The sequence below is a fragment of the Anabas testudineus genome, chromosome 13 (assembly GCF_900324465.2).
Source record: "Anabas testudineus chromosome 13, fAnaTes1.2, whole genome shotgun sequence".
Lineage (NCBI taxonomy): Eukaryota > Metazoa > Chordata > Actinopteri > Anabantiformes > Anabantidae > Anabas > Anabas testudineus.
The window spans coordinates 9032310-9045283 of NC_046622.1; the positions used below are offsets into that span (position 1 = coordinate 9032310).

At 39.4% G+C, this 12974-nt stretch overlaps 1 protein-coding gene across 1 annotated transcript in view; it reads left to right on the forward strand.

Annotated features, from left to right (window-relative positions):
- Positions 1 to 12974, forward strand: part of pik3cb (phosphatidylinositol-4,5-bisphosphate 3-kinase, catalytic subunit beta) — a 44622-nt gene that overhangs the window by 29812 nt on the left and 1836 nt on the right. The window contains exons 7-23 of the mRNA XM_026375157.1: positions 130 to 297; positions 2600 to 2689; positions 2980 to 3234; positions 3375 to 3471; positions 3590 to 3720; positions 4043 to 4093; positions 4916 to 5104; positions 5520 to 5641; positions 5984 to 6127; positions 6295 to 6394; positions 6893 to 7089; positions 7197 to 7306; positions 7446 to 7524; positions 8539 to 8706; positions 8835 to 8958; positions 9055 to 9200; positions 11928 to 12060. Of these exons, the coding sequence (XP_026230942.1) occupies positions 130 to 297; positions 2600 to 2689; positions 2980 to 3234; positions 3375 to 3471; positions 3590 to 3720; positions 4043 to 4093; positions 4916 to 5104; positions 5520 to 5641; positions 5984 to 6127; positions 6295 to 6394; positions 6893 to 7089; positions 7197 to 7306; positions 7446 to 7524; positions 8539 to 8706; positions 8835 to 8958; positions 9055 to 9200; positions 11928 to 12060 (2304 nt within the window). The remainder of the gene's footprint in view (positions 1 to 129; positions 298 to 2599; positions 2690 to 2979; positions 3235 to 3374; positions 3472 to 3589; positions 3721 to 4042; positions 4094 to 4915; positions 5105 to 5519; positions 5642 to 5983; positions 6128 to 6294; positions 6395 to 6892; positions 7090 to 7196; positions 7307 to 7445; positions 7525 to 8538; positions 8707 to 8834; positions 8959 to 9054; positions 9201 to 11927; positions 12061 to 12974) is intronic.

Below are 12974 nucleotides of genomic sequence, written 5' to 3' on the forward strand. Positions count from 1 at the left end.
CTAAAGTAACCAAAAGTTAAATTGTATAAAAATCACAGAAGAAATTTGATTTTTTTTTTTTCTATTAGGAAAAATTTAAATATGCACATTTTTCAAAAACATTCCTGTCCTGTCCTGTCTTGTCCACAGTACATCCGCACATGCATGCAGGCCAAGGAGCCTCCACACCTGACTCTGGTCCACACCAGCTCCATCAAACAAATGTATGATAAGGAAATCTCTACCATCAGCGCTGTGGTTAGCCGCAAGTCCTCCAACCCACCTTTACCACTACCTCCCAAGAGAAGAGTTCCCACGGTGAGTCCAGTAATCCCTGTCTGTGTGAGTGACTGTACGGTACCTCCCGTTCTGCATTGCGATGGTTTTGTCTATTGACATAACATCGTTGTTTTCAGAAGAACATTGCTTTTCTGACAATCACATATGAAGCCAGCTGATTGTTTCCACTTCTTAAGTGGTTAACGTGGCCCACAAGTGTTGTTCTTCCATTTGATGAAACTCGGTTCACATAGTTTTAGTGTTACTCATGCGTTACACTGCTTGATTGATGATTTGTCATCACCAGGACTAAAACTGTGTGTTTTCATTTTCAAATGTGCATGTGAAGCACATATGAAAACGTTCTCATGTACTTTAGACACTTTATAGCCATCACAGTTTACTACGTGGCATTCCTGTTTCACTAAAATAGTAAAAGATTCACAGCTTGATTGATTCACCTGCGCTGAGCGAAGCAGGTGTGGAGGTTTACCAAGTAAACATGTACTTGGCTCAGCTGCCATCTGTCTTTTACGAGGCACGGTTGTGAGTTCGTCAGAGCAAGCCTGCACTGTCCTGCCAGCATTTGCTGTGTTGTAAGAAAACATTGCTCACTCTTGGCAGATGCTGCCAGGTGCACGGTGACATCAGTCCCCCATGTGTGCATCCACATTTAAAATGTCAGGTTAAATTGAATTGGCCTTTTGTTAGCAAGTCTCCTAGAGTTTTAATTGCCTGATGCTTTGCTGAGTGTTGATGCCACAGTATGGATAGGTGGTTAATATTAGAGGTGTTGGTGAGGATATGAAACATAAAAACAATGTGGTTCATTGGGTACATCTTTACTCTAATGTAATGCATCCAAAACAGAAGCTCTGCCAACAGTGTTACTTTCATAGATATATATTTCTTAGTTTTTGTTGATATTGTCAGATAATAATAATAATAATTCTACTGTAAGTGTATTATTAAGGTCACAGCGGTGTTTCCAATGGTTTGTCCACCCTATTAACATAAATGATGCATCTTCCAGCTATTGTTTGGTGCCTTTAACGGTTGCAATGTTGAGAGGGAGAGAGAGAGAGGGAGAGCAAAAAAAAAAAAAACACACCAAACTATAGAAGTGTTGCAATTACTTATTAACTAATTCATTAACTGGCTAATCTTTGTCAGTTTGGCCAGCTTTCTCTTTCTGTAACCCGTGGTGCTCAGTTTTTTTTTTTTTTTCTTTCATCAGCACAGAAATATCTCCGACTACACCTTTTTCTATCGAGATCACACTAAGAACAGTTTTTCATGCCTTCATCTCCTGACTCGACAAATGTAACACCTTGCTTCCTCCGGTGAACGTCTGCTATGTTTAAAGCTTGCTCAAAATTCATCAGCCAGGGTATTAACCAGAATTAAGTAACAAATTCATGTTTCACTCACAATTGTGGCACCCCAGAATTCTACTGTATGGTATTTCCAACTTTTGATTGCCCTGCATTTCTTAGATGACCTCATTGTTTTCCTCCAAGATCTATGTTTAGACACAAAAATGAGAGAGCCTCCACTGTTAGAATTGCAGGACCACTTGTTAAACAAAGTTAGAAGACCAAGGCCACAAATGTGGCTTCTTCTCTTCAATTCCCTCTTTTGATTATTTTGGCTCTCCCGATCTCATCTACTAATGTTGATGTTGTTGTTGTATGATCTGTTATTTTGCTAAGTGCTATGTTTTTAAATGAAATATGAATACATTTCGTCAGGGTAGAGAGAGACACAAAGTCAGACAACAATAAGCTTTCTGTAGATTTGTTTGTCTGTAACAGGAAGTAATATTTATTTTCAGAAAAGGAACATGTTATTGGATGCTCTGCTGTTTTGCTGAAGGAAATCTGACTGACTGTTCTGATGGTCTAAAAAAAGCAGGAGAACTGAACAGAAGGACCTGTTGGTGTTGTGATGATACCGTACATCTTGTTTCTGCCTGTAATCGTCGAGGCACTCACAAATATAGGCTCTTATCTGACAAGAGGCAAATTACATACACTCACACGAGCATTTAAACACATCCGCACACATATCCACAGACAAAGGGAGAGGCAGCACTCAGCAGGAAGTGTGCTTGTTAGTCATGTTCATGGTCTCTAGCCGTCATGTGATGCTGTTTGTCTTGCTGACTGCTGATCCTCGCAAATCCACTTGGCTTGACAACACAATGACCTGCCTGACCTCCCACATTGTTTGTGTGGATATGAAGAAGCAGCATGTGGGGTTACTTATTTTTACAGTACATTATGCAAATACTGCTCACTCACAGCAAGTCTCACTTTCTCCTCTCATTTTCCCTCTGCAGCAACTACAGACTTGTGTGTGGGATGTGCCCAGCCCGTTTAAGATAGTCTTAGTGAATGCCAGCAAGGTGAATGCAGAAGAGACTGCCAAGGTAAATGTTCACTTTCTCTACATCCATTAAACAGTAATTAATATTTCTTTTAATATGTCACACGTAAAACCTGGATCTCAGAGTTTAAAATTCACAGTAGTAACAAACGTCTAGTCTGACTGTGACTCTATTCATAATGCTGAGACCCTAAGTGAGTTGGGCATCTGAATCCCAAATTTATTTCCCAATAAAAATATTTCTGGCTGTAAAGGCTGAAGCAGAATAGCTTGTCAGTCAATATCAAATTGAACACTCCCCCTAATACACACCAACCCCTGCTGTCCACCCAGGTGCAGGTGAGGGCAGGGCTCTTCCACGGCGCTGAGCTGCTGTGCAAGCCGGCAGTGAGCAGCGAGAGCAGCGGACGATCGGATCACACCTGGAAAGAAAACACACTGGAGTTTGACATCTTTGTCAATGACCTGCCGCGCATGACCCGCCTCTGCATCGCCATCTATGCCGTTATGGATAAGGTCAAGAAGCAGAAGTCCACTCGAAATGCTCATATAAATAAGTACCAGACCATCCGCAAAGCAGGAAAAGTGGTAAGAAACGAGCTTCTACACAAACCTACATTATATACTGCTTAGTGGATCTTTGAAGTAATAATTCAAGGTCCACACATGTAAATTATCTTCATAGTGTTATTACCATTAATTAATATTATTATTTTTCTCCGATCCAGCACTACCCCATAGCTTGGGTCAACACCATGGTGTTTGACTACAAGGGCCAGCTCAAGACTGGCGATATCATCCTGCACTGCTGGTCTTCCTTTCCTGGTATACACACACACACACACACACACACACACACTTATATAATTACACTTTGTGAGCTGTTGCCACCATGCATTACATGTAAAACAACTAAATATGTATCTGTGGGTGTCTTACTCAGATGAACTTGAAGAGATGCTGAACCCCATAGGAACCATTCAGACCAACCCGTACACTGAGAATGCTACAGCACTGCACATCCACTTCCCAGAGTACTCATCACATCCCATTGTCTTCCCTCCCTTCGATAAGGTCAGACACTTTTCAGTCATTGCACGAAGTTGTGGTCACCATCATAGAAACAGTTGTTTGTTTGTTTTTTGCCGGCATATGGACATCCTGACACACTTCAGTATTTAATTAGATAATTGGATGGAACCTCCGTGACCCAGTTTCCTTTTGTTTTATTTTTCCATCCTGTTGGCTTTGTGCTCCTATTGATTGTGATTATGATGAACTGGTTGTTGTTCAGGAGGATCTGGAGTCTCAGAACATGCTTAGCTGACTCTCACAGGCAGTGATCTATCCGTGCGTGTGTGTGTTTACTCACATGGTACTTACTCATTTTTTGCAGATACTGGAAAAAGCTGCGGAGATCGCCAGGTCAAGTGACTGTACAAACATGGTGAGTTGATGTACAGAAGGAGTTAACTGTGTGACTATCTCTAAACACTCAGTCAAGAGCATACCAGGTGAAAATAATGTGACATATGTTTTTAAGTTGGTCTGTAACTAATAGGCATTGTACTCCTCCCCCAGCCCCCCCTCAACACACACACACATGTAGAACCTATCAAACAGACACACGCTTCTAGTTTCCTTAGAAACCCATTGTTATCATTTTGACAGGATGTAGCAGAAAAAATAATTTATCCCCTCCCATTATGACTGTGATCAGATTGCTAGTTTTCTTGTTTCACTGTCTCTCTACTAAAAAACTTAATCTTGGGCGTGTTATAGTACGTTACAGAATCCTGTGTTATAGCGGGGCAAGTCTGCACAAAACCCCATTGAAGTGCGGTATGTGTGTAAAACTACAGATTAGCACTGACTACAAGTCAAGTTTTTTTTTTTTTGGTTGTGACCTTATGCAATAATGTACAGATCCACACAGCTCTACTACTTCCTCAATAGAGTTCAGATCCCAGTTTGCGTTTGTATTATTGCATATTTAAAGGTCATGTTTCCCTTACGAATCAAAGGGCTTTCCTTTAAACAGACACTACTCAGTAACAGTCATTGGTTTAAGTATTGTGAAACATAGTAAAAACAAAGTACCAGACTTTGATGCACTCCTGCCATCTTGTGGTTATTTACAATCACTGCTGCTACTAATCTTCATAGCCTCATTTATCTTAGTCTCTTCTGCTGCATCCCGTCACTGTGTCTCCCCTCTTAAACTCCCCAACCCCCCTGACCAGTCTTTCTTTATCACCTCTTCTCTCAGGGTCGCGGTGGTAAAAAGTTCTACATAGAGCTGAAGGAGATCATGGAGCGTGACCCCCTCTCTCAGCTTTGTGAGAATGAAAAGGACTTGATCTGGACACTACGCCATGACTGTCGGGAGAATTTCCCTCAGTCGCTGCCCAAGCTACTTCTCTCCGTCAAGTGGAGCAAACATGAGGACATGGCCCAGGTTAGTCAGCGTATCTACAAGAGTTGTTTATAGTGAACAATTGGTTGACACTTTCATAGTTTTACTAATTGTAATGAGACAAATGTGAGAAAAATGTATCTTCTAACTACTGTAGGTGTTTATTTATGTTTAATTGTAAGGAAAATGGATAAATGAATAAAAAAATAAAACATTAATTGGATATAAGCTATAATTCCATATCTGATTTATTCACACTTATCGTACTGTTGTTAAGATTAATTGTAGATCCTCATCATGATTGATCCCAACAGCAATACCACAGTTAATATATAATATAAAATAATAATTATTTTATTCACTAAACTACACAAGGGTTGGATACGGACAGTAGGCAGCTGTGATTAAATGTCTGTGTATCGATTTCTGAGCGTCTCTGTGTGTGTTTGTGTCTCAGCTCCAGGCATTGCTTCAGATCTGGCCCAAGCTGTGTCCCAGAGATGCTCTGGAGCTTTTAGACTTCAACTACCCTGACCAGTATGTCAGAGAATATGCTGTCGGCTGTCTGCGTGATATGAGGTAAACATATATATCTGCCCACACATAGCTGTTATATAGCAGAGGTTTTTGCTGTTTCTTTTTTTTTTTTCTCTTTGTCTCATCTTCAAGCTTCTACATTTATCTTCACTGTAATTCAGTATTCTTTAAATGTTTTCTTATGTTTTTTATATCAGAAAACACGTGTTTGGTGATTGGAGAACTTAATCAATTGATTTTGTTGTTTTGTTTTGTTTTTCCAAAGGCCTATTTTTGTCATTTAAAAGTTTCAGAATTAAAAAAAAAATGAAAATGAGAACATGTAAAATCTGAAAACCTGTCAGAAAACCTTGTCTCATGCTGCCTCCTCTCTCCCCTCACTAGTGACGAGGAGCTGTTGCAGTATCTGTTACAGTTGGTGCAGGTATTGCGTTATGAGCCCTACTATGACTGCGCCCTTACCCACTTCCTGCTGGAACGTGCCCAGGGGAACCGCAAGATCGGACACTTCCTCTTCTGGCACCTTCGGTGTGTATTGAAATGAGTGCGTGTGTACGTGCATGCACATGTTAACGCATGTCTTCAGTACTTTTACATCACATAGAAAGTAAAAGAAATGGTATTCAACAACAGCAGTGGTTGAGTTTTGGGAGGTTTATCTTCTGACCTTAGTGCATCTCTACTGCCCTCTGTAGGTCAGAAATCCACATGCCAGCTGTTTCAGTCCAGTTTGCTCTCATCCTGGAAGCCTACTGCAGATGCAACATTCCTCACATTGAGGTTCTAAAGAAACAAGTAGGCCACGCACACACACACACACACACACACGCATGCACACACACAAATATATGATCCGATGCACATATATAATCATGACAGTTTCTTTTTTATTTTTGCCCGTAGAGATTATGTCCCTCATATCCACAGCTTGCTCCAGTCTTTAACTCTGCTACTCTTTACTATGGGACTAGAATAGCTGGAGTCTATTGTCAGCCTATTTTTAGTCTGTCACAGCAATAACAACACTAGTCTTGTGCCCTCTAACCTTTACCCTCTGCATGGTTAGTTTTGACAGTCACTTCTCTGGCCACTTCCTCCTACATCCTTATCACCACAGTCATTTATCTGACCACTTTCCTGTTTTGAAGAGTGCAGACACTGACTTGGACTGTAATCCTGACATTGTCCATGTGAACATTAGGAGAATAAACTCAGCCGACAGTAACATGATGAGTAATTCAAACAGTGAAAATTGTTCCAACATTAACATTGTCCATCTTTTGACTGTACCAGGTGGAAGCCCTGAGTAAGCTAAAGTCAGTCAATGAGTTAATTAAGCTGGGAACCATCAAGAATGCTCGGAGTAAGACCAAGGAAGCAATGTTGACCAAGGAGGCCATGATGACCTGTCTTAGGCAGAGTGGCTACTCAGAGACTTTGTCAGACCTTCAATCCCCTTTAAACCCCAATGTCCTGCTGTCTGGCATTAAGTAAGAAACACTAATTGTTCCAGTGAATATATGAAAATATCTATTGTTGTCAAAAGCCTAAGTTTCAGGTTTAACTCACATTCTGCTGTCTATAATTCTGCCTTCAGTGTGGACAAGTGTCGGTACATGGACTCTAAGATGAAACCGCTCTGGATTGTTTATAACAACAAACTGCTGGCAGGAGATAACCTGGGAATCATCTTCAAGAATGGAGATGGTAGGAAAAATAAAGGAGGGAGCTTTGTGAAATTAAGGAGAAAATAGACTGGGCGTAATCGCATTTCATCTTTTAAGTAGATTAAAAACATTCCTGATGAAATTGAGATAACTTTTCTCTTCACTCACTCTTTTCCTAGATCTAAGGCAAGACATGTTAACGCTCCAGATTTTGAAGTTGATGGATTTGCTATGGAAGGAGGCAAATCTAGACCTCAGGTAAGTTTTTTTTTTTTTTTTTTTTCCTCCCCCTCATCTCACACACAGACTTTGTCGAGCTTGTTTGTTCGTGCGCTCTGTAGGGAATACGAAGCTCTGGTGGAGTGCAGCAGAGGAGGGGAGACACTCCGTTACCCCATGCTAGTTCGACCGCCAGCTCTTTAAACACCCTAGACCCATTTACACATATGTACAATATCTGCATTACAACCTAATAACTTCCATTCTTTTGCACTTTTACAACCCCTTCTCTCCCTTTATCACTCATCGACACATCTGGAGCTGAGCAGAGGAGAGGATTGTTTTGACAGTTGAGCTTCAGATTACAGGGGCATGGGTTCAGAGTTTGAGCACAGTGAGGGGACATTGTGAAAGAAGACTGAGACAACGGAATAGAACCACTGCAATGTTTATTAAGAACAACTTTAAGCCACTCACGATCTGCTAGTAAAATTTAGAAATCGCATCTGCTTTGAGTATTGGGGCACAACTGTGTCAATAAAGTATTTATTGAAAAGAGCTCCTCATGCCTCCTCATCATCATGTCTAGTTTGCGTCCCATCATGTAATCACCAAACGTTCTTCAGATACTGCATCTCTTCCATCTGTCCCGTCTCTCTTCACTTTAAACAGTATGCTAGTGTATACTGTTTATACAGTGAATTGCTCCCAGAAGGATGCTTCAGACATGTTTGCCAGCTGTTTTTATGTATATTTATCATGGTACATAAATGCGTATTATAATGTGTTAGCGAATTTGAGAGTGTGTGTAATATTATCACGTTCTCTCAGGCCAATAGAAACAGTGGAAACTGTGGCAATAAATCCCAATGTGGAAAAGGTCTGATGAAATCATTATGTTCCCACTGTATCAGTAGGGTTTTTGGAAGTTATTGTGTTTTTATTTCTCTTCTCTTCTCTCTCTTCTTTTCTTTTCTTTTTACCAGATAGTCTGTGTTGGCCATGTTCACCGTGTTCTAATTTTATTTTTGTCTTCCTGTACATTTTATGCAGAATCGTACCGTATGCTTGTCTAGCAACAGGGGACCGGGCAGGACTGATTGAGGTTGTCTCTTCAGCGGACACAATTGCCAACATCCAGCTGACCAGCAGCAATGTGGCAGCAGCTGCAGCGTTCAACAAGGACGCTTTGCTCAACTGGCTCAAAGAAAGAAACTCCGGGTAAGTTGGTGCAAATCCATTAAATTAAAGTCGGTGCATTTTGATGTGTTACAGGTGGCAGTGAGGACCAAGGCTTTAATACAGGAGAATCCAAGAAAAATGCTAATAGGTGTGTTTTGTATTGACAGCGACGCTCTAGACCGAGCCATCGAGGAGTTCACGCTGTCATGTGCAGGCTACTGTGTAGCCACATACGTCCTGGGCATTGGAGACCGACACAGTGACAACATCATGGTCCGCAGCACTGGGCAGGTGAGACAGAGACAGCGTGTTTAAGTGATCTGGTGTTCATTTGTTTTGTTTTTGTTATTTCATCTGTGCTCACCGGTTCACCCTCTTGTCCATCAGCTCTTCCACATAGACTTCGGCCACATTCTGGGCAACTTCAAGTCCAAGTTTGGCATCAAGAGAGAGCGTGTACCATTTATACTCACACATGACTTCATCCATGTCATCCAGCAGGGCAAGACTGGATACACAGAAAAGTTTGGCAGGTTTGTTACACTTTGTCTTTCTATCTTGAGACCATCTCTCTCAATAATTCTTCATGCTGCTAATCTGACTGCAGCCTGATCATTTGGAATATGACAAAATTAATTAATTAGATTGTTTAATTGATTTGATCTGATTGTGTTGCTTATCACCTGGCTTGTCACTCAAAATTGTATGGAATGAAATTATCATATTTTTCTGACCTACAGTGACAAAAGAAAGTATTATTTTATTTATTTTAATTAATTAATTAATATACAGTAATTTGCAAATATAAACAGTTTTTAGATTTTAGATTATTTTAGGGTTTTTTTTGTTGTGCAAATTAATTAAAAATCAAAAGATGTAATACAGTTTCTAAAAGTGTTTATGCTCTTTAACTGGAACTGTCTGGCTGTCAGTGGATAGAAAGACAGAGGCACAAAATGATGTTTGAACAAAGAGGGCGTAGTCTTGCCACAGCTTTTCTGTTGGTGCATTACCTTCTTCTACCAGCAGAGATTAGTAGAAGCTCAAACATTAATGAACATTATCCCAGGTTTTACTAAGGATAAATATTTTTCAGTTAAGAAGCAATGAAACTATACAGTTAATAAAACTTAACTTTTGTTTACTTGCTATAGTAAAAAGATTTTAGAAAGATTGTTAGATTTTACCCCCTAGTGCTTCAGCCACATTTAGTGTGTTGAGAAATCTATTGTTTGATGGGAAATTTAAAGAACACTAATCGTTAAACACATTGCCACTAATCGTTTTTTATGGTGATGCAGGTGTCATTTGATTCATTCAAGTGCTGACCTTATAAATGCTCTTAGCCTAAATTGATTCTCTACTTTATAAAGTAAGGTCTGGCCTGTTACATGTTTGAATGTATCAGTTAAATCTTTGTCATTGTTTTGCACGTTGTTGCACTTGCAAATGTGCCGTGCATAGACTTTATGAAGAACTGCAGAAGCATACATTGTTTACCGAGTAGAGATCTGTAATAGAGCAAGTTGACAAATCATTTAGTATAACTGGAAATACCCATGTGGTACAGTAATCTGTTATGACCTACATTCATAACTCTATCATAGAAAAGCAAACATCAAGACATGCTGTATCAACAGCTTCTAAAGTCAAAGTTACAGTGCTTAAGAAATTATCTAAATATGTACATTATTCACTGATCCAGTGTGAAATATTAGCCAGTGTTTGCGCAAGTTTTGAGGAGGTTAAACACATTTCTGTAGACCTCATGTTAAAATTGTGGCAAAACTTACGGTAGACCAGATGAAGTGTATAAACCCACATCTGAAGCTTTGAGTGTTCTCAGGAACACAGCGTCTGCTTTTATTGTAAAAGTAAAAAAAGAAGTGTGGTTACTCTAACAGAGCTTCAGAAATCCTCTGCAGAGACGTGGAAAACCTGACAGAAAGATTACCCTCTGAGTAACACTTCATCAAATAGACCTTTATGGCAGTGGTGTTTAGTTTGAATAAAATGTGTATGATGGAGAATTTGGTAGAGGGGTTTTAAAACTGCATGGGGAGAGATTCTCTGGTATTGGCATAGCAAAGGCAGCATCATGCTATGGGGATGCTTCTTAGCAAGATTTTATTTTAAAAACACATATTTACTTTGTCATTATGGGTTATTTGGGCTAGACTGATAAATCTACAACACAACAAAATGTGCATAAATAAAGTGATTTTTATTTTATGAAGCCACTGTACATCATGCACTGCTCGATATACAAATAAATTAATCCTCACAAACTGTTTATTTGTTTAAAAAAAAAAAAAAAAAAAGAGTAATGTTTCACTCTGTCAGCAAATGTGGTATGTGTGGGTTCAAGTAATAGTACATCATGTATCGCACAAAGATCACGTACGTAAATGTTTTTGTGAAAGCGGAAATGCCCTCATGAAAACATACCCTCGAACGTAGCAGCCACTAGTATACTACAGCTAAAACATTAATGGGTTTAAGAAATTCTTTTAGACATGCACTATTTAACCAGCTTTTAATAAACCCAAAAGAACAATAAGCAGGGTTCACTGCTGTGGATATGTAGATTTGCAATCAAATCTTAAATGTCAGTGAAGCCTGAAACCACCTATGCAGACATTTCACTGACAGAAACTTGGTTGCAATGAGTCACTGGAAACATGAAGGACGCGTTTGTTACTTGTTATGATCAAAGTGTGGGCAACCTGATTTAGCTCAGTCATAGACCAGCACATCAGATTAGCAAATGTTTACCATGTTCATCACCAGAAACTTCAATCGTACCAACCATACTATACTGTGAAGAAAAGTGGTTGGGAGAATGGGACGCAGTACCGCTGATCATTTTCACCTCATTCATATTGTTAAATCAAGATATGTGTAGATTACATTGATATTATGCATGCAGCAGAATTGTTTCCCAAGCAGATACTTTGATGATATGATGTGATACCTAGAAAGGCAAAACGGCACAATTCCATACAATACAAACCACACACTGAAGATATAATGTAGATAGTGTGCATTTGCTCATATTTCTTAGAGCTGCCAATACTTTGACATGACAGAAAGTATCTTCCACAGACCCATTAATAAAAACATAAAGTAATTTTGGTTTCTGTTGGAGAATACATTCAAATGTTAAATTATTCGAAATAATTCAAAGAAATTGTATTGTATATGTAAAATAATAAAAAATAAATAACCGTTTATGTGCTTTTTGTCTGTGTTGCTCTTAGCTTTCGTCAGTATTGTGAGGAGGCCTATCTGATCTTGCGGAAAAACGGGAACCTCTTCATCACATTGTTTGCCCTCATGCTGACTGCTGGACTGCCTGAGCTCACATCAGTTAAAGACATCCAGTACTTAAAGGTATTACATGCATTAACACACGACTTGAGGAAAAGCAATTATTACACACACATTCAATCTGTACCTTATGGAACACGATGCTTCCTCAGGAACAACAGGTGAAATATACATTCAAAACTATCATATGATATTTGTAATTTGTACATCTCTTTAGGTTCTTCCCTTCTGAAAACTTAATTCTGCAAGGAGAAAAACATGTAGGGAAAGAAACCACAGTTAGTGAAAGCAATTAAGAGTCAAAAACACACACCTGGTAGACTTTTAAACAAAGCTACAAGCTTCAAAGTCAAAAGATGATGTAGTTTAGAGGTTATCCTGTAGAATTCTGTGCAAATTGACTAATTATTCATTCAGTAGAGACAGTGACGTCTTACAGGGATGCCACTTTGCTAAAATGTCAATAAATATGCTAAAAAGACGCTGATTTCAAAAAGACAACATACTTTCTTAACCTTTCCATTGCTCACCAGGGGATAGAAATACAGGCAGTCTATGGGTTTTTTCACACCATTTCAAACATTTTCCCCTTTATTCACTTTTAACACTGGGAAAAATCCAAGCATAACAAAATACATCACTTCAAACTACATTAGAACATGTTCTCCACTTATTGGTCAGTTCTCCGCTGCAGGAACAATAAAGTGAGAAGAGAACAAAGAAAGTAAACGCAAGAAAAAAGGTTGTGTTGTGGATTCCTGCTCCTGTTCCTGTGACATTAGAGAGATGATTTCATGTATGATTTCAGTATGCTTTCTCACCAGGAGGACCGCACCAGAGTCCTCTAGATGGTTCTGAGAGAGCCCACCTCTTTTTAGGTGTCTCAGTGCAGTTGTTACACACCTCACCCAAGTGTGATTACTGTGTTCACACCAGACAAAACGAGGGAAAATGACATTGAGTTCAATTGAAGACTG